The sequence below is a fragment of the Oncorhynchus kisutch genome, linkage group LG9, assembly GCF_002021735.2.
Source record: "Oncorhynchus kisutch isolate 150728-3 linkage group LG9, Okis_V2, whole genome shotgun sequence".
Lineage (NCBI taxonomy): Eukaryota > Metazoa > Chordata > Actinopteri > Salmoniformes > Salmonidae > Oncorhynchus > Oncorhynchus kisutch.
Window position 1 is genome coordinate 39,880,857 of NC_034182.2, and position 22,264 is coordinate 39,903,120.

The following is a 22,264-nucleotide window of genomic DNA, read 5'->3' on the forward strand; positions in this document are numbered from 1 at the left end:
TGAAGAATAAACAAGTTGCTGTTACCATCCCTTTTCTATTAATGATAAAAAGGTACGCTAACTCCCCTCACACACGCAGTTACCTCATCACGTTGTTTGTTGGCAGTATGATAGTATACAAACTGGCATGAATGTATACCAGGATTCCCTGTGTGTGACTTGGTCAAGTATGTGTCAACCTGGGTTGCCTGCACTTCTTGTTCCAAAGTCAACAGGCGACACTTGACCAGAAGATCTTGCTTCAGGTTAGGGGGCCACAGTTGTCTTTCTAGGTCAAAGGCCACTCATCATCATCACGAGGCTACGCCTCTGTTATACATGAATACATGTGTATTCACACAGGAAAACTACCACTGTACATGTACCAATTGCCACTTTAATTAATATTCTAGTAACACATTTGACCTAAAACCCACAAATATAATGCATTATGATGCCGTTATAATGCGTTGCTGAGCCATTTACACCTAAACCTCTACAGTTAATTATATTGAATTGATTAATAATGCACAAGCTCTGCCTGTTACCGTACGTGGGTATGTCAGAACTGTTTGATCACATTCAGTACAAGGTGAAGCTAGCCTCTGTTCCAGAACATCAGTTCTGCTCTGTTGCTTATCACCGACTAAGCGAACAGATTGATCTATAAATACAACTACTCATTATGGGTTTTCTAGGTCAGTGTGATCAGTCGCTGTGCAAAATCGGCGATCGGCGATAAAAGCAGAATTGATGCTCTCAACATGGCATCTGTGTTGATTTTCTCACAAAGATGATCTACACATGCTAAATAACCGCTAGCCTTTTGCGGCGCTAGGTAACCTGAGGTCACCGTCACAGGTTCTGTCACTCTCCTCATCTCCTACCTGGCCCTACCCCAGACCATAATCACAGCCAACTACCCACAGTAAATATCACAGACAACTAATTATACTACCAAACTTCCAAAGAAATAAGTAGGCTGTGACCTGCAGGACTTTTTGACACACTCAACGTAAAAAATAAATAAAAAACTCCAGACACATGTCAATTACAGTAGATGTCAAATCAAATTGTATTTGTCATATGCTCCGAATACAACAGGTGTAAACCTTACCGTGAAATGCTTACGTACAAGCTCTTAACCAACAATGCAGTTCATGAAAGAGTTAAGAACATATTTACTAATTAAACTAAAGAGAAATACAATAACGAGGCTATATACAGGGGGTACCGGTACCGTGTCAATGTGCAGGGGTACAGGTTAGTCAAGTTATTTGTACATGTAGGTAGGGGTGAAGTGACTATGTATAGATAATAAACAGTGAGTAGCAGCAGTTTAAAAACAAAGGGAGGGGGGGGGGGGGGATGTCAATGTAAATAGTCCTGGTAGCCATTTGACTAATTGCTCAGCAGTCTTTTGGCTTGGGGGTAGAAGGTGTTGAGGAGCATTTTGGTCCTAGAGTTGGTGCTCCGGTACCGCTTGCCTTGCGGTAGCAGAAAGAACAGTCTATGACTTGCGTGACTGGAGTCTTTGACAATTTTTTGGGCCTTCCTCTGACACCGCCTAGTATATAGGTCCTGAATGGCAAGAAGCTTGGCCCCAGTGATGTACTGGGCCGTACGCACTACCCTTTGTAGCGCCTTACAGGCAGATTCCGAGCAGTTGCCATACCAGGCGGTGATGCAACCTGTCAGGATGCTCTCGATGGTGCAGCTGCAGAACATTTTGAGGATCTGGGGACCCATGACAAATCTTTTCAGTCTCCTGAGGGGAAAAAGGTGTTGTCATGCCCTTTTCACGACTGTCTTGGTGTGTTTGGACCATGATACTTCCTTGGTGATGTGGACACCAAGGAATTTGAAACTCTCAACCCACTCCACTACAGCCCCGTCGATGTTAATGGAGGCCTGTTCGGCCCGCCTTTTCCTGTAGTCCACGATCAGCTCCTTTCTCTTGCTCACATTGAGGGAGAGGTTGTTGTCCTGGCACCACAATGCCAGGTCTCTGACCTCCTCCCTATAGGCTGTCCCATCATTGTCGGTGATCAGGCCTACCACTGTTGTGTCGTCAGCAAACTTAATGGTGTTGGGAGTCATGTTTGGTCACGCAGTCGTGGGTGAACAGGTTGCAAAGATCTACGGGTAGGTTTATAGCAGCCCTTTCGCAGACTCTCCTTCACAACCAGACAAGCAATCATGTCCTGCTCACCTTTGAATCAACCTTGTACACTAGAGCTGGCTGATCTGTTGAGATACAGGTTGCTTTCCTGCAACTTGGTTATGCTACTGTGTGTTTGTGCCGTGAAAAACTTAAACACACATTGAAAAGCGAGTTGGCTTCTAACACAACTGAGGCATTGCAGTGCCACTCGTAGTACAGGTTATACCAAGAGATGCATGTGTAACGGATGTGAAACGGCTAGCTAGTTAGCGGTGGTGCGCGCTAAATAGCGTTTCAATCGGTGACGTCACTTGCTCTGAGACCTTGAAGTAGTGGTTCCCCTTGCTCTGCAAGGGCCACGGCTTTTGTGGAGCGATGGGTAACGATACTTCGTGGGTGACTGTTGTTGATGTGTGCAGAGGGTCCATGGTTCGCGCCCGGGTATGGGCGAGGGGACGGTCTAAAGTTATACTGTTACACATGAATATGCAGGCTAAAGTGTTGGTCATATTGGATTCAGAATTAAATGTATTCACACCAAAACAGTTGTTATGGGCATGAGTGTTGTACACAAAATAAAATACAAAATAAAGATGTTTTACACATCATTTAACCTCCATCAAATGGTATTATAGCAGCCATATTGGATTTTGGACGCCATCTTGGATTTCAGGCTAAATCCAGGGTGGCCCAACTTGTTTTCCTTAGAGCCCATTTAAAATAGTCAAAAGACGTGTAGCTATCCATTTTTTCCTTCACATAGCACCATACAGCACTGAATGAGAGGACATTTTGACTTGGCATGTTTTCTATTAATAATCAGCTAACACAAAGTAAAGCTTACATTCATCATAACTATTCATAAGTCTATATTTCTATATAAGTCTATATTTCTATATTCATTAAGATATCCTAATACCTTTTTGAGGATTGACCACTAGCCTATATGTGACTTGTATGTATCGAACCTATGCGCAAAGATCTAGTAATAGTCTATAATAGTCTACAAGTATTTGATGACCTCATATCAGTGCCCTGATCAGGACATTGGGGCTATTCTGTAGAGTTCTAATTCACGGTCACATTTCGCACTGCCCTAGTTTTGAAGACTGTTTACCAGAAATACCATGTCTCTCTCAACCACCCAGCCAGCCGCGTGATTTTCGAGTTGGGTTGGGAGAACATTCATCGTCACCGTGCTAGTCTTGCAGAGAGAGGCACGTTGCTTTGTGCATGGAAATCTTTCCAGCAGCTGCAAATAATTGTATAGTGGCGCACGTGCAAAAAGAAAATAGAGCTTAACAAATTACAATGCCACTGTTTTTACGGTCCCAGTTTACTACTCAGTATACGAAGCTTTATCAGTAAATGATTTATTACAGGATTGCATTCAACAGGATTAATAACAGTTGTATTTTCTTTGTTGAAAAGAAAACACTGACAGTTTGGTCCCTAGAAGTACAGCGAGAGCACTGGGCAGCCATTGTAAATAATCATTTGTTCTTAAACCGACTTGGCTAGTTAATAATGGTTACATTTGTTTTTTTTATTTTATCTACAAGTCTGTTTTGAGTTTCGGAGAGCATGCACGATGCAACGTGCGAGTTGAGCATAGCAGAGTCCCGTGTGGCAAGCGCCGCTCTCCTCGACCAATGGGAGCATTCCTGGGTGTAACTGGGCAGGGTATTTGCTAACGGGGAGCCAATGAGTTTGTTCAATAGAAAAAACCGTGGGACCGATACAGGGCACGTGTACCTATGCGTGTAGACTGACATGGGCGAAGCGACTTGTGTGTGTGGTACGACAGAACTGAAACGAAGAAGGGGAGAGAAGTCCAGTATTTCTATGGTCCATACCTTTTGAATTAAGACATTACTTATTTACAAGGACTATTCGAGAACAGTATCGAAACAAGAGAAATTAAAGGTGAGAATATTTTTATTTTTACAATAACAGTATTTGCGCTTTGGGAGTGGTGTGTGAATAGAACGTCAGCCAACTAACTATGTCGCATTTCTCCGGTTTATTTACAGTTTTTGTAGATAATTGATACCTTTCCATATATATGTGTGTTAGTCGCACAATGTGTATCTATTCCTCGTGTTATTATTTTTCTATTATTTCTCTGTTTTTCTGTCTGCATTGATGAGAAGAGCCAGTAAACGCATTCAACTGTTAGTCAACACTAGCTGTTTAACAAGCATGTGACAAAGACATGTTGATTACTTAGTTGTATGGTAAAAAATGTTTTTATCTAAAGATCACCTGGCAGCTAACATGACCACGCTGGCTCAAATACATCCACTGAGCAATGAAGGCTTTGCTGCTTTTGGCTCGTTTGACTGTGACTTCTACTGACGCAAAATAATAAGAACGTTCTAACTAGTTATGGTGATAGGATCTATTCCAATGTGATGTATAACTTTATTGTAACGTTAACTTTATCTTGTCACTGTATTACATTTTCCCTTGCAATATAGTTTACTGTAGCTATTCGGGAACATGCCAGCCAATCAGGTTTGGGAAGAGAGACAAGGACTTACAAAGGGAGAGGTGGAATATCAGATGCAGAATAGGGGGCTGTGCCCTGTTGATTTTAATTTTGGTAAATCAGTTAGGGACAAATTCTTATTTACAATGACGGTCTACCAAAAGGCCTCCTGCGGGGGACGGTGCCTGGGATTAAACATAGAAAAATACTCTAATTGTGGCCATAAAGACACATCAGAACAGATTAGATTAAAAATAACACTCAGCACTTTGAAACAAACGATCGTTAGCCTAACCCGAAATGTACTGGCCTGACTTGGCCAAAAGAGGACACCCCAAAACAAGACACAGCAGATCGCTTAAGGAGGGGGGCGGGGCGACGACATGGACTCGTACACTGCTGTGACTCGGGAGTCAGCTATTTTTTTTAAGTTTAACTAGGTAAATTAGTTAAGATTATTATTTTCAATGACAGCCTAAGGGGAACAGTGGGTTAACTGCCTTGTTCAGGGGCAGAACGACAGATTTGTACCTTGTCAGCTCAGGGGAATCGATCTAGTCCAACACTCTAACCACTAGGCTACCTGATCTCTGTCTGATAAGAAAACAAACATAATCCTTTAGAAACAGTGTCCTCGTTGCAAATGGCTACAACAGCGTGCAGTAAATGCCATGCACCTCTCCCGGTGAGACAGTGAATGTGTGGATGGAGCTGGGCTGAAGATTTCATTAGAGCTTTGGATGTGTTTTCTAGACAGGTCACTATTGGTGGCCTCTTCTAAGAAACGGCATGTTATCCTAGAGGAATACGTTTGGTTTACCTCAGAGAGGTGTGTAATTCATTGGGCGTAAACAACAATGGTCCTTCCCGGTGTACCTGCTTTCTCACGTGATATTTTACACCAAACCAGTTGGTTCACATCCATTACTGCATTGCGCCCTGTGGTTGTTTCTTGCATGGCATCAACAAGTCACTGATAGACAGTTAGCCACCTGGCTAACAAAGCATGCTGGGAGATTAATTTGAAAGTTTAGTAGGTAGGTTGCGTAGCAGTGAAGTGACTGACTGGTGTAGACGTTGAGGAAAACTTTCTAGATTGTAAAAATGTAAATGTATTGTACTTGTTGCGTTCACAGTTTCTCCAGGGTTATGGGGGTAATAACCAGCTCATTCAACTGATTCACAACTGTAAGGCCACTATGCAATATCCTTTTACGGATCACGTCGTATCACAATAGTCGAGTAAGTCCACCAATTTTGCTGTCGGGTCACCCTGTAAGAGACCGTTTCTAAGGGTAACCATGACCGTTTCTAAGGGTAACTATGACCGTTTCTAAGGTAACGAACAGCTTCACGGTGGCTCTCATATGTAAAGCATTTGATGCGTAATAATGGCTCAAGTGGGAAAAGTCGGCCAATTAATCTAATATGCAAATGTTTTGAAAATAAATCATCTTTTGGAAATGGATTTGACAGTTTTCTCATGAGCTTGAACATTTTGGGACATTTACAGTTCCTATTGAGCACTGTTCTCTAATGGTCATTGGATGGCTTTAGTTTGCTTGGGCATATTTCATTTACATGAAGTGTCAGTGCTGATGAGCTTATGTCTCGGTCAGCTTCGACGACTCCTGTTGCTTGAAACGTATTGATTCAGTGCTTTGAAATGTACAGTCATGTCTCATCTGTTTTGGTGGCTGTTTTTTAATCCATTATTTAGTTGTAGTATTTGATGACTCGTGGTTGTGATGCAGTCTACGAAAGCAACAACACTCAGGTATAGCTTTAATGATAATGCCATAATGTCTATGGCTCCTGTAATTACAGTGTGATGGCACACAAAATTACTATCCCTGCTGAAATATATAGATTTTAAGTACTCGTCAGTACTGGGTCATTCAATGTCTTATAGGTTGGCCTACTAAATATGGCTCAGACTGCGACTTTAAATGGATTTTGCCTGCTAAGAAATGGTCGGCTCAGCCCTGACTTAATAGCCTATGCGTTGTATGTGACGTCTTCTCCTGGGGTTGCATCTGTTCCATTGACGAGGTTAGTCTCCTAACGTTTGTGAGGGAGGGGTAGGTAACCTGTTGTCACATTGTGACAATTTTGATGTAATATCAGGATTTTTCCATGTGGGAGCTCCATTTTTATTTTTTATTTTAGGCCCTGTCGAAAATAAACAAACAAAACTCACGGCATAATTCATGTTTTTTTCCCGCAATAAATATGTTTATCACTACTGTGGGAAAGACATTTTTAAATCAGTCTTTTTTTTATTTTTATTGACTCTTAGCAGGACATTTGGTTTTTCATCAGAGTGGCGCGGTGACTGTGAGAAACATGCACAGTACTAAGTTATCTGTCATTGGCTGGGCGCTCTGTCCAATGAGCAGCCTGCGAGGCTCGGGTAAAGCACAGCCGAGTACACGTGCATCATGTGTTTTAAACCGAGCAGCAGAAGGGAGCGCTGACGTGCCACTAATAACTCACTCCACTCTCTGGGAGTTATAGGCAAGGAACAGAATTTACAGGCGCTCATAGAGACACCAACGGACCCGCCCGCCTCAACCTACAACCGTGAATATTTGTCCTTATTTATTGCTCACGTGATCATGCCAAACTTAATCGTTTTGAGCCACATGCCATGCCATCTTCTATATGCTACATCTTAGCAACATTAGTAGAAGATAACTGTACACACGTTTCTGATTCATCGACGTCTCTGTAACCCATCTGCACATTGCGGTAGGAATTACATTTATTTGCAATCTCTAGATGTATTATAGGTAGAGTGATGCTCTGTAATGGGACGATGTTTCCTGTCTTTCAGATTCTGTACAAGAATCTAGGCTGTTGTTATGCTGTTAATGTATATAAACAAATATTAAAAAAAAAAACGAGTGGTAAAATTAACCCAAAAAATATTGATTTGGAATCAGAAGAATATTTGGGTAATTAAAACCAAACATGTCAGGGCGGCTGGTGGGCACATAGACTTCAGTTCCTAATGGTTTATTACATAACCGGAATAGACCACAGTTGTAAGTGCTTTTGTCAGGCTACAACTATAAAACTGGGTCTGTAGGGAAGGGGACAGTTATTTGAACACAAAGCATGTGTGTTGAACTTCATCTGTAGGCAGGAACTTGCCACTTATTTTGCGAAATTGTATTTGTGGACACAATACTGCAATGTTGTTGTATTAGAGTGGCACAATGCCAACGTTTTCCCAGTTCCCCACTCTGACGCACTCCTTCTCGGACTTCCTGTCATTATTACATGGCTTTGAACAGGCAATATATTTTCTGCCAATATTTCTTCATTCAGAGAAAAGCTTCTTTTTTTTTTAGCTTGGATCCAGTTGGGATAGAGCACACCCTAACTCCATGGAAAATGCCAGGCACCGTTAGGGCACATAGATAATATCATCCTAATAATACTGAGTTATGACCCTGTTAGGGTAGGTGAGTGGGGTATTGGGACTGCACGACTGGCTGTGGCTGCTTCAGACATGAGCGGTTGGGCCTGCCCACTGTAGCCTGAGAACAGTTAGCCAGCCTGGGAAGTATGCATGGCTCTATCCATCTCCCATTTGAGGCACAGGATGTGTTGTGTCATACATAGGTTCTGTCTGCCACCCAGACCAACAGCTTTTTACATTTTAACTAGGCAAGTCTGTTAAGAACAAATTCTCATTTACAGCCTAGGAACAGTGGGTTAACTGCCTTGTTCAGGAGCAGAATGACATTTTTTTACCTTGTCAGCACGAGGATTCGATCTAGCAACCTTTTGGTTACTGGCCCAATGCTCTAACCACTTGGCTACCTTTCGCCCCTACACTCTAACCACTAGGCTACCCTGCCGCCTCTACACTCTAACCACTAGGCTACCTGCCTCCCCATATGGTGACCCAGGGTTTGGTTCAACATGACTATTGTTGACACCATCAAGTTGGTATGAGTTGATTCATTCAATCTCCTTCCATGCACTTTTATAAGATGGTGTGTTTTACTATGTACCGGTAATCCAAGGTGATGTTCTTTTCTTGTTGTTGTTTTTCAAGTTTTTAATCACGTCCGGCCTTGTCACTCAACACACGCATTTACTCATTTAGGCTTATCCTTCCCGAGTCATCAGCTTCTGAGCCCCTTCACTCAGACTCCGAGACCTAAGACGGCTCTTCGGTGACCGTGCTCTGCTTGGTTTAAACCTGGCTGCTGTCGACACTACCTGCGTCACACCAATTATAGGCCACCTGATGTTGGCCCGAAAGAGAAAGTGAGAGAGAGGGAATGGCAAATGTGTATCAGCATTGGGCTTCTAGTTCTGAGGATTTCTGGGATTTAAGGGAGAGGTTTCTGGAGAATACCTAGAGAAGGAACATTCCCTGCGTAGGGAACCGGCCTGCCAATGCTCCCGGTGAAGGACCATTCAGGTATAACCGCCGATCTTTATGGCACCGACCCTGGGAGAGTGAAGATCTTAGTTGAACAGACTTAAGACTTTAACATGTCCTGCAAGAGAATTAGGTTACCAATGACGATAGCTGAAATTACAAGTTGGCTGGCAGCAATTGAGATCTGTTCCCGGGGTGCAGATGGACTGCAGATGGGGGTCTTTCTATTGTAAGCTAGAGGGAGGCCTGGTTTGGCACCTGTTGTCTGGGACATGGACTGACAGTTGGGTGCTGGTCACGTGTGTGCACACAGCCAATCACACACAGCCACACACAATCACACGCAGCCACACACAATCAAACACAGCCACACACAGCCAGACTCATCCATGCTGGGCAGCTAGGAACCAGCTCAAACTGCATGCTGTTCTTAGTCAAAGACAGACCAGCTGACAGAGACTCCGGGGTAGTTGGGGACTATTGTGCCCACACAGATGGACAAATGGGGAGATGGACAGAAGGATGCACAAAATGATTATAACATTTTAATAGAAAAGTATTGACAGATGTGGACAGACACACACAGAGGTACAAGTCAGCTGTCTGCAGTGGTGTCCTCTCATAGGTTTATTTGATATTCCCTTTGGCTTTCAACTGAAAAGGTGGCCTCCATTTGAGGTCTTGAAGCCTCTTCAGAGCCCCCTGGTACACCAAAGGAGCTTGGGTATATTGTTTTTTATAGACACTATCAAAGATTTATGGAGTTGCCACCGTAAGTATTGACTAGGAGACCCCCTCACTATTATATATATATATATATATAAATCTCTCTGCAGGCCAAACCTCCCACAAAGCCCACTGTACTGCAGTTTGGACAAGGCAAGATAATATTGTACTGGTACAAAGCAGTCTAAGGTTGACAGAATGCATACACCAGCTTCAATACATCAGACTAATCCTATCTTGAGAGAAAAGAAGACCACACTATGAAGTCTAACCGTTTGTTTCTTTTCTCCTTCTCCTCACCAGGTGGCCTGTAGCACAGAGAGTAACAACAACACGACACAGAGCCAAGAGAGACGCCAAGGGAGAAGTAGCGACCTGTTATTTTCTCTGTTTCCCAGTCTTGAGCGAAAGCAGCAGCATCTCTCGATCAGTCCATCTGTGAGAGTCACGTTGGTCTACTTTGTTAGCGGAATATTATCTCTCCCTTCTGCGGGTGGAAAACCGCGGGTGGTAACCGCGGGTGGATCCCTCACCCTTTACTAATATAATATTTCCCCCCCCCCCAACATTTTCAGGAGAAACAATGTTTTCTCTCCTTAGTGTTTTATCAACCAATCAACCAATCACGATACACAACTGCAGTCACGCTAGTCCCACCTAATCAACTGGAAAATAGCATTTTTTTTCTAGAATAATCTTACATTACACTTGGTGAGAGAGCTTTGTCTCAACCAAGCCTAACCAGCCTCATCCTAACCTATTATGAGTTACGACGACTCAAACTCCGCCCCTGGCGATGACACTTGGGGGCGAGTGGGAAGCACCAATGAAGAAGAGGAGGAGGCGGGAACAGGATTGAGCTCCCCCGGCAGCAACAACAACCACGGCAGCCAATCGGGAACTTCGGACTTGGCCAATCGGGTGCGAGGATCCTCTCCAAGTGGATCCGGCTCCGGTGGCTCGTCTGGGGGGGACCAGAGGGGTCCCAGCTCAGATGATGGGGAAAGGGAGTCGAGTGAGGGAGGAGGCGGGTCCAGGGGACACCAGTCCAGAAGTTCCCACTGTTCCTCCAGCCAGAAGGACTCGGGCATGATGCTGGAGAACACAGAGAGCAACAAGAGCTCTCAGTCCCAGAGCCCGTCTCCCCCCAGCAGTTCTCTGGCCTACAGCCTGCTGTCAGCCAGCTCAGAGCAGGACCCTCCTTCCACTTCCGGCTGCAGCAGCAACGAGCAGCACCAGACGGCCCGCGTCCAGACCCAGAAGGAGATGCTGAAAGCCCTGAAGGAGCTCAAGGTTCGCCTGCCGGCCGAGTGCAAGGGCAAAGGTCGCTCCAGCACCCTGGACGCCCTCCAGTACGCCCTGAACTGTGTGAAGCAGGTGCGAGCCAACCAGGAGTACTACCACCAGTGGGGTGTGGAGGAGTGTCACGGCTGCAGCCTGGATCTGTCTGTATATACCACAGAGGAGCTGGACAACATCGCCTCAGAGTACACCCTCAAAAATACAGTACGTCGACATCCTCCAAACAATGACTAAGCATTTCACACACATATTTCACTTAGTTTTTGAAAGTTACATTTTGTAATGCAGTCGACTCACACGGTACGCAAGCAATCATTCCCGACTCACACTCTTCCTCTCCCTTCTCTTCTCCTCCTCCCTCCAGGACACCTTTTCCATGGCGGTATCCTTCCTGACAGGCAAAGTGGTGTACATCTCCCCCCAGGGCTCGTCCCTGCTGCGCTGCAAGCCAGAGAGGCTCCAAGGGGCCATCTTCTCCGAACTGCTGGCTCCCCAAGATGTCAGCACCTTCTACAGCAGCACTGCCCCCTGCCGCCTGCCCGCCTGGGCCACCTGCATGGGCTCTGTGTCCCCACTGACAGACTGCACCCAGGGGAAGTCCATGTTCTGTCGCATCAGTGCCGACCGGGCGCAGGGAAGCGAGATCAAATACTACCCCTTCCGCATGACCCCCTATCAGCTAACCCTGAGGGACTTAGACACATCAGATCCCCAGCCCTGCTGCCTGCTCATCGCTGAGCGGGTACAGTCCGGATACGAAGCTCCCAGGATCCCTGCTGACAAGCGGATCTTTTCCACCAGTCACACGCCGAGCTGTCTCTTCCAGGAAGTAGATGAAAGGGCTGTGCCGTTGTTGGGCTACCTTCCCCAGGACCTGGTGGGAAGCCCTGTACTCCTCTACCTCCACCCAGAGGACAGACCGCTCATGGTGGCCATACATAGGAAGAGTAAGTACACCTTTTGTCTGTCTTCCTCCACATCTTTCAATCTTATTTTACTATTTTAGTCTCATTCTGTCTGAATTCTGTCCTATATCTCTCTCTCTCTCTTTCTCTCTCTCTTTCTCTCTCTCTTTCTCTCTCTCTTTCTCTTTCTCTTTCTCTCTCTCTCTTTCTCTTTCTCTCTCTCTCTCTCTCTCTCTCTCTGTCTCTCTCTCTCTCTCTCTCTCTCTCTCTCTCTCTCTCTCTCTCTCTCTCTCTCTCTCTCTCTCTCTCTCTCTCTCTCTGTCTCTCTCTCTCTGTCTCTCTCTCTAGCTTAGTGTTCTTCCATTCTAACCTCTTTTACTTCTATCTTCCAGTCCTCCAGTCTGCAGGCCAGCCCTTTGACAGTTCTCCCATGAGGATGTGTGCCCGCAGTGGGGAGTACGTGACCATCGACACTAGCTGGTCCTCCTTCATCAACCCCTGGAGCAGGAAGGTGGCCTTCATCGTGGGCCGCCACAAAGTCCGAACCAGCCCCTTGAACGAGGACGTGTTCACCCCTCTGCGGGGCTGTGAGGGCCGCCCCGTGGCCCCAGAGATCGTGCAGCTGAGCGAGCAGATCCACCGTCTCCTGGTGAAGCCGGTCCACAGTGGAGGGTCGCAGGGCTACAGCAGCCTGACCTCAAATGGATCCTGCTCCCACGAGCAGCAGTACCGACGCACGGCCTCCTCCGCCTCCGACAGCAAGTCCACCAACGCCATGGAGGCCATGGAGGCAGCCGTGGTCGCGCTGCACAAACCGGTGAGTGGAATGAAGACACTCCAAAAGCCTATACACACGCACACAGACAGAGGTCTTCATATTTTATCATGTTAATCATTTAGAAGACTCTTCTTCAGAGTGACTTACAGACTTAATTAAAGTTGAGTGCCTTGCTCAAGGGCACATCGAAATATTTTTCACCAAGTTGGCTCGGGGATTCAAACCAGCAACCTTTTGGTTACTGGCCCAATGCTCTAAACCGATAGGCTACCGACCACCCCATATATTCACACACTGACTTTTGAGCGTCGTTGTCCTGTTGTTCACTCAGATGACGTTCCAGCAGATCTGTAAGGACGTGTACATGGTCAAGACCAGTGGGCAGCAGGTCTTTATCAACTCTCACAACCGAGCCCTGTCCCGGCGACACGCTGTCACAGCGCTCCGGGCCACCGGAGAGGTGGAGCCCATCAAGAGTCTGATCCCGGAGGTGGTGTGTCCATCCAAAACCCCGGTGTTCAACGCCCAGCAGCTGATGAAGGAGGAGCCTCCCAGTGCCTACAGCTACCAACAGATTAACTGTCTGGACAGCATCATTAGGTATATAGGGGTGGTTTTAATAGTCATTTTACTGGGAATAGGGGTGGTTTTAATAGTCATTTTACTGGGAATAGGGGTGGTTTTAATAGTCATTTTACTGGGAATAGGGGTGGTTTTAATAGTGATTTTACTGGGAATAGGGGTGGTTTTAATAGTGATTTTATTTATGGTTTGAATCCTAAATTGAAATCAAGTGCACTTCATAAAGTGAACTTATGTTGTCACTTCCTCTTCCCCTCCCAGGTTCTTGGACGGCTGTAACGTTAAGAGGAAGTTTGGCTCGTCCTCTGCCACGTCCACATCGGACGAAGAGAAACAACAGGAAACCGCTGGGAATGAAAAAGGTACATTCACCCTTCAGATAGATGCTGTATACCAGGTTACCCTACAGGTATATTAGATAGATGCTGTATACCAGGTTACCATACAGGTATATTAGTTAGATGCTGTTCACCAGGTTACCCTACAGGTATATTAGATAGATGCTGTATACCAGGTTACCATACAGGTATATTAGATAGATGCTGTATACCAGGTTACCATACAGGTATATTAGTTAGATGCTGTTCACCAGGTTACCCTACAGGTATGTTAGATAGATGCTGTATACCAGGTTACCATACAGGTATATTAGATAGATGCTGTATACCAGGTTACCATACAGGTATATTAGTTAGATGCTGTTCACCAGGTTACCCTACAGGTATATTAGATAGATGCTGTTCACCAGGTTACCATACAGGTATATTAGATAGATGCTGTATACCAGGTTACCATACAGGTATATTAGATAGATGTTGTATACCAGGTTACCCTACAGGTATATTAGATAGATGCTGTATACCAGGTTACCCTACAGGTATATTAGATAGATAGATGTTGTATACCAGGTTACCATACAGGTATATTAGATAGATAGATGCTGTATACCAGGTTACCATACAGGTATATTAGATAGATAGATGCTGTATACCAGGTTACCATACAGGTATATTAGATAGATAGATGCTGTATACCAGGTTACCATACAGGTATATTAGATAGATAGATGCTGTATACCAGGTTACCATACAGGTATATTAGATAGATGCTGTATACCAGGTTACCCTACAGGTATATTAGATAGATGCTGTATACCAGGTTACCCTACAGGTATATTAGATAGATGCTGTATACCAGGTTACCCTACAGGTATATTAGATAGATCGATGTTGTATACCAGGTTACCATACAGGTATATTAGATAGATAGATGCTGTATACCAGGTTACCATACAGGTATATTAGATAGATAGATGCTGTATACCAGGTTACCATACAGGTATATTAGATAGATAGATGCTGTTCACCAGGTTACCATACAGGTATATTAGATAGATAGATGTTGTTCACCAGGTTACCATACAGGTATATTAGATAGATGCTGTATACCAGGTTACCATACAGGTATATTAGATAGATAGATGCTGTATACCAGGTTACCATACAGGTATATTAGATAGATAGATGTTGTATACCAGGTTACCATACAGGTATATTAGATAGATAGATGCTGTATACCAGGTTACCATACAGGTATATTAGATAGATAGATGCTGTATACCAGGTTACCATACAGGTATATTAGATAGATGCTGTATACCAGGTTACCATACAGGTATATTAGATAGATAGATGCTGTATACCAGGTTACCATACAGGTATATTAGATAGATGCTGTATACCAGGTTACCATACAGGTATATTGGATAGATAGATGTTGTATACCAGGTTACCATACAGGTATATTAGATAGATAGATGCTGTATACCAGGTTACCATACAGGTATATTAGATAGATAGATGCTGTATACCAGGTTACCATACAGGTATATTAGATAGATAGATGCTGTATACCAGGTTACCATACAGGTATATTAGATAGATGCTGTATACCAGGTTACCATACAGGTATATTAGATAGATGCTGTATACCAGGTTACCATACAGGTATATTAGATAGATAGATGCTGTATACCAGGTTACCATACAGGTATATTAGATAGATGCTGTATACCAGGTTACCATACAGGTATATTAGATAGATGTTGTATACCAGGTTACCATACAGGTATATTAGATAGATAGATGCTGTATACCAGGTTACCATACAGGTATATTAGATAGATGCTGTATACCAGGTTACCATACAGGTATATTAGATAGATAGATGCTGTATACCAGGTTACCATACAGGTATATTAGATAGATGCTGTATACCAGGTTACCATACAGGTATATTAGATAGATAGATGCTGTTCACCAGGTTACCATACAGGTATATTAGATAGATAGATGCTGTATACCAGGTTACCATACAGGTATATTAGATAGATGCTGTATACCAGGTTACCATACAGGTATATTAGATAGATGCTGTATACCAGGTTACCATACAGGTATATTAGATAGATAGATGCTGTATACCAGGTTACCATACAGGTATATTAGATAGATAGATGCTGTATACCAGGTTACCATACAGGTATATTAGATAGATGCTGTATACCAGGTTACCATACAGGTATATTAGACTTGGACAAGACCTCTGGTCACTGCAGTCCACAGGAGAAACAGACACACGAGTGTGAAAGAGAGAGTGAACAAGAGTGAGGGGACTCTTAATGATAACTTTGTCTATTCTATAAAGGCCTGCTTGTTGTGACACGCTGAACTGGGGAGGGGGCGGGGTTTTACCACGAGAGCAATCCGTAATGATTGACTCACCTAGGCCTGTCCGTTCGTCTGTGTGTGTGTTGGGTGCTTGTTGCTGCATGTGTGTGTGTGTGTGGTGCTACAGGTGGTCCAGCTACCTCAGTCACTCTGGTTGGGGACTCAGCGGGGGTACCCCCCCTGGCCATGCACAGCCACAAGGCGAAGAGTGTAGCCTCAGTCACCTCTCAGTGCAGCTTCAGCAGTACCATCGTCCACGTGGGAGACAAGAAGCCCCCCGAGTCAGGTGGGAAAGACACGCTTGTCTCCTGGCCTGGACTGTAGTAGTGGTCCTGTCTACTATACCACTCCTATCACACTAGTGGTCTGTCACGGGAGTCTCTCTCTGCCACCAGTGTCTGTCCGTGGAATCTCTCACAGTTACTTGATAGTAACTCGTAGTTGCTTGTCGTCGCTCTCTCTTGTCTTTTGTGGTTATTTTGTTTCCATCTATCTCTCCCCCATCTAGTTTTTTATAGTTTGTTTCTTTCTCCGTGTTCTTTTTGTTTCTCTCTCTCAAGCCGCCGAGTCCAGCCTTTCCTCTTGTCAAGTGTTTTTCTGAAACTGTCTATAATGTCTCCTCCTTCTCTTTCTCCTCTCTTTCTCCTACACAGACGTTGTCATGGGAAATGCTCCTCCCACTCCAATGCCAGCCACTCCCACTACGACCAGGTCTCCACCGACCGCCATCATTAACCCTCCACCGCCCAAAACAACCTCTCCACCCAGCCGGAGAGGAGGTGGCCTGACCAAGGAGGTGCTCTCTGCTCACACGCAGCAGGAGGAGCAAGCCTTCCTCTGTCGCTTCAGTGACCTGAGCCAGCTGAGGGTGATTGCTCCATCCTCGGCCCTGCGTTGCCCGCTCCCCAACACCAACCCCCGCCGCAGAAGTAAAAATGCATTTCTCAACAACACTCTTTTCATCAACTAGATTTTTTTTTTTACTCGGGCCAACAGCACTGAAACTTTAACTTATGTCTCTCTCTGTCTCTCTCTCTCTGTCTCTCTCTGTCTCTCTCTCTCTCTCTCTGTCTCTCTCTCTGTCTCAGGAGCGTGTTCCCCTGACTACCCTGCAGCTGGAGGCAGCAGTGGTCGCCGTGGAGCCAAGAGGCTGAAGCAGCAGGAGTCCTCAGAACAGAGGGGCCCTCTGGCTTTAGGCCTGACCGGACCCCTCCGGAGCCCCAACGTCGTCCCCATGAATTCCCCCCCCAGCTCCACCTACACCCTCCCAATGATGCCCCTGGGGCCTCCCACCACATCCTCCTGGCCCGTCTCCGTAGGATCCCAGGCCAGCCTGCCCTCTGTGCCCTACCCCTCGGGTACACTCCCCCTGTACCCCATCTACCCCCCTCTCTCCCAGCCCATACAGAACCAGATGGTGCCTCCTATGATGGCCCTGGTGCTGCCCAACTACATGTTCCCACAGCTTCACCCCAACCTCCCCCAGATGACCACAGCCATAAACACAATGGGAAGTCCCATGTCCCAGCCGGGAGCCGCCATGGTTACCCCCGGCCCACAGCAATTCTTCAACCCCGGCGCTGGTTTCCCCTTCCCCGGGACCAACGTCATGCCATGCCCCATGCCTACGATGCCCTCGCTCATGCAAACTGCCATGCCTATCCAGACCCAACGGCCAGCCTCTGGGTCCAGCACCCCTCAGTCATGTAGTCAAGTACCAGTCGACCAGGAGGGTGCAGAGTCGCCCCTCTTCCACTCTCGCTGCTCCTCCCCACTCAACCTGCTGCAGCTTGTGGAGGAGTCGCCTAGCAACCGGCTGGAGGTCGCCACGGCTCTGGCTGCTTCCGCGCAACAGGCCACGATCCCCTCACAAGGGACTCGGGGGAGATCGCCAGATGACTCCAAGGAGAACGTGAGTTGAAAAGATGTCATCTCTGAATGTACATTGAATTCATTATAGTTTGAACTTAATACTTCTAGCTAAGGTATTATAACTCATATCTCTCTCTTTAGGCCAATGATTCCAACCAGGATGGTGAATCCACCCCCAGTGACCTACTGGACCTGCTCCTGCAAGGGGACTCCCGCTCAGGCACCGGCTCAGCTGCCTCAGGCTCCGCGTCCTCTGGGTCGGGTTCTGACTCCTTGGGCACTGTGTCCAACGGCTGCAGCTCCTCAGGCAGTGGAACTAGTGAGTAACCCCCCAATACTGCCTGACCTGGCAAATGGAACAGAACATGGTGACATTCACATGGCATTCTATTATTGCCGACATCGCTAGGTAAATGTTACCTAGAATGTTTGAAATGTCAGATCTTCTAGCTGTCACTCAAACATAAAGTGGAATACCCCAATCACTAGGAAATACTGTTCACACTAAAAACTCCAGCTGGTTCAGGTCTGACCTATAACAACTTATTCTATTGTCTTCTCCCAGGTCGCAGTCGGAGTAGCCGCACCAGCAAGTACTTTGGCAGCATCGACTCGTCAGAGAACGACCACTCCCGCAAGCAGCCAACAGGTGGCAGCAGAGCAGGAGGAGACGGGGAGGAGAAGTTGATTAAGTGTGTCCTGCAGGATCCCATCTGGCTCCTCATGGCCAACACCGACCACAAGGTGATGATGACGTACCAGCTGCCGACCAAGGACAGGGAGACGGTGCTGCGGCAGGACCGCGAGGCCCTAAGGGCCACGCACAAACACCAGCCCCGCTTCACTGAGGACCAGAAGAGAGAACTGAGCCAGGTCCACCCCTGGATACGTACCGGGCGCCTGCCCCGTGCCATCAACGTCTCGGTAAGCACCCTCCCCTCTCGTACAAACGTAACTTTATTTGTTTTGTTTCATGTGAACTTAGACCTACAGCCATATGACCTGTTTCATCCACAAGTGATCATTCAGGAAGTGTTTTGGTTGTCAGCTAACCTTCCTCTACACCTCCCTCTCAGGCATGTATGGGGTGCAAGTCTTCCCCCTTACCGGAGAGCACCGTGGAACAGGGAGGAGAGGCTCGCAGAGAAGAGGAGGGACATGCGGCGCACTCTGAAACACAAGGCAACGACCAGGAAATGACAACAGAGGAGCAGGAAGTGACCTGGCCAACGGGGGAGAAGAAAGCAAGGGCTGGTGAAACCTACATGACCCACTGAAAGGTTGAGGAGGGATCAAGAACACTTAAGTTATTGTGGATGTTTCTTCCAGTCGACAGACTCCATGCTAAGAGATGCAAAATTCCAGGCCCAAATGTCCAACGCTAATCCGAGAGACTCAAGACATTTTGTTCTCAGGCGGTTGAAGGGTCATCGAAGTGCATTCTTTTTATATTAGCTGGGACCGCTGCCATGTCAGTGTCCCTATTGGCTGGCGGTCAAATCAATTGGAACTCTGGGTCCAATCAGTCTGTCCGCTTTGTTTGTTCCATCACCACGACAGTGGTTGTGAGAGAGACCGTGGTCATGACAGAAAGCCTTGAAAGCACGGGGGACACAGCACACTGTTCAAATCAGTGTACCGTTGGATTGTACACACCAAAATATATTTTTCCTTGTGTATTTTTTGAACATGTTAATTTAATAAGAAACACTAAAGTTAAAAGTGTGAATGTGTTACAAAATGGCCACTTTATTTCACACCAAGTCTACTCCCGTTTTGGGATAGAATGGTTTCTCCTGTACAGTTGTAGTTCCTGTTGGGAGGATTCATTTCGCAGGGAGAGAGGGGGACCCCTTGGTTATTTTTCTCTGTTGGGAGGTTTTCTCTGATAACCAGGGATTGTTGTTTTCTGCATATATTTTTTTCACTTAAAACAAATGCTTGTTATATAAGTCAGTTATTAAGACATTTACACGGGCAGGTTTACTTCATTTTTTTTAAGCAGTATGTATATTTTATATCACTGTAAATTCTGTTTCCGAGAAGAAATTGAAATGGTCTGTGTTTGGTCAAAAACCAAACATTTAGAAAATCAAAGTACCCTCTGATCTCAGGGGAGTAGACATGGGTGTTTCTGTGGTAACACAATTGAATGAGGTGTCACTCTGGACAACGGAGTGACAGTTGAACATATGTGACCTCTGTCCCCATTCCTGATTTGCTGGGCATTATGGTCACCCTGCAGTGAAACGGTCCATGAAACTTTGCTGCAGACAACTTTTCCTATGAAAACAGTCCAGGATACTGAACAAGGTAAAAAACTTCCAGCTTCCATAGCAACAAAGAGAAACAGACTTTTGATTGGAGGCATCCATCACAAGGATTCGGGAATACTGAAAACCAGATTGGCAATGCTCTGATTGGTTGGTTTGAAAGGAGTTTGAACAACACAGCAGAACATTGGTCAACTCCTAAGAGGTTTTTAGAGAATATCGTTGTTTGACTGTCTCGCCTCTCTTTGGCACTGTACTAGTGATTGTGATATTCAGCTTACTTTCCTAATAATTATTTTGTATAAAAAAAAAAAGAGTAAATAAATGAAATGATATCCAATGACTCACGACTTGTCTTCTTCTGTACTGCACCTGACTCAGGGTGTAACCTGTTAACCCCTACTGTATGTACAGTTCCTTTAGACAAGGTATTATAACCCCAGTTTCAACATCTCAGACAGCAACAAGCTAGTACAATATAAATTATATGTATTTGTATCATTTTTTTTTTACAGTTTGTTTTGCTCATCGTTATGGAGGTTGTCTGAGGATCACATGTTCAAGGCCAGGGGCAGCCATTTCCTGAGAGGACCACATGCTCAAGGCCAGGGGAAGCCATTTCCTGAGAGGACCACATGCTCAAGGCCAGGGGAAGCCATTTCCTGAGAGGACTACATGTTCAAGGCCAGGGGCAGCCATTTCCTGAGAGGACCACATGCTCAAGGCCAGGGGAAGCCATTTCCTGAGAGGACCACATGCTCAAGGCCAGGGGAAGCCATTTCCTGAGAGGACCACATGCTCAAGGCCAGGGGCAGCCATTTCCTGAGAGGACCACATGCTCAAGGCCAGGGGAAGCCATTTCCTGAGAGGACTACATGTTCAAGGCCAGGGGAAGCCATTTCCTGAGAGGACCAGGGGAAGCCATTTCCTGAGAGGACCACATGTTCAAGGCCAGGGGCAGCCATTTCCTGAGAGGACCACATGCTCAAGGCCAGGGGAAGCCATTTCCTGAGAGGACCACATGCTCAAGGCCAGGGGAAGCCATTTCCTGAGAGGACTACATGTTCAAGGCCAGGGGCAGCCATTTCCTGAGAGGACCACATGCTCAAGGCTAGGGGAAGCCATTTCCTGAGAGGACTACATGTTCAAGGCCTGGGGAAGCCATTTCCTGAGAGGACCAGGGGAAGCCATTTCCTGAGAGGACCACATGTTCAAGGCCAGGGGAAGCCATTTCCTGAGAGGACCACATGCTCAAGGCCAGGGGCAGCCATTTCCTGAGAGGACCACATGCTCAAGGCCAGGGGAAGCCATTTCCTGAGAGGACTACATGTTCAAGGCCAGGGGAAGCCATTTCCTGAGAGGACTACATGTTCAAGGCCAGGGGAAGCCATTTCCTGAGAGGACCACATGTTCAAGGCCAGGGGAAGCCATTTCCTGAGAGGACCACATGTTCAAGGCCAGGGGCAGCCATTTCCTGAGAGGACCACATGTTCAAGGCCAGGGGAAGCCATTTCCTGAGAGGACTACATGTTCAAGGCCAGGGGCAGCCATTTCCTGAGAGGACCACATGCTCAAGGCTAGGGGAAGCCATTTCCTGAGAGGACTACATGTTCAAGGCCTGGGGAAGCCATTTCCTGAGAGGACCAGGGGAAGCCATTTCCTGAGAGGACCACATGTTCAAGGCCAGGGGCAGCCATTTCCTGAGAGGACCACATGCTCAAGGCCAGGGGCAGCCATTTCCTGAGAGGACCACATGCTCAAGGCCAGGGGAAGCCATTTCCTGAGAGGACTACATGTTCAAGGCCAGGGGAAGCCATTTCCTGAGAGGACCAGGGGAAGCCATTTCCTGAGAGGACCACATGTTCAAGGCCAGGGGCAGCCATTTCCTGAGAGGACCACATGCTCAAGGCCAGGGGAAGCCATTTCCTGAGAGGACCACATGCTCAAGGCCAGGGGAAGCCATTTCCTGAGAGGACTACATGTTCAAGGCCAGGGGCAGCCATTTCCTGAGAGGACCACATGCTCAAGGCTAGGGGAAGCCATTTCCTGAGAGGACTACAT

General features: G+C 46.2%; 1 protein-coding gene across 6 annotated transcripts; it reads left to right on the forward strand.

The window, feature by feature from the left end:
• The first annotated feature begins 3,902 nt into the window (after positions 1-3,902).
• On the forward strand, positions 3,903-20,546 carry per1b (period circadian clock 1b). Of its 6 annotated transcripts, none has more exons than XM_020491723.2 (12): positions 3,903-4,069; positions 10,066-11,268; positions 11,429-12,011; positions 12,362-12,786; positions 13,079-13,347; positions 13,591-13,691; positions 16,186-16,344; positions 16,712-16,987; positions 17,147-17,970; positions 18,072-18,249; positions 18,496-18,854; positions 19,007-20,546. In XM_020491723.2, the coding sequence occupies exons 2-12, from the start codon at positions 10,525-10,527 to the stop codon at positions 19,205-19,207; spliced, it is 4,119 nt and encodes a 1,372-aa protein (XP_020347312.2). In that variant the 5' UTR covers positions 3,903-4,069; positions 10,066-10,524; the 3' UTR covers positions 19,208-20,546. The 6 variants fall into 6 exon arrangements, with proteins under 6 accessions (XP_020347312.2, XP_031688437.1, XP_031688440.1 ...); XM_031832577.1 differs by having other exon boundaries at positions 13,094-13,347; positions 19,007-20,528; XM_031832575.1 differs by lacking the exon at positions 3,903-4,069 and adding an exon at positions 7,099-7,385 and having other exon boundaries at positions 19,007-20,528.
• Positions 20,547-22,264: the final 1,718 nt, after the last annotated feature.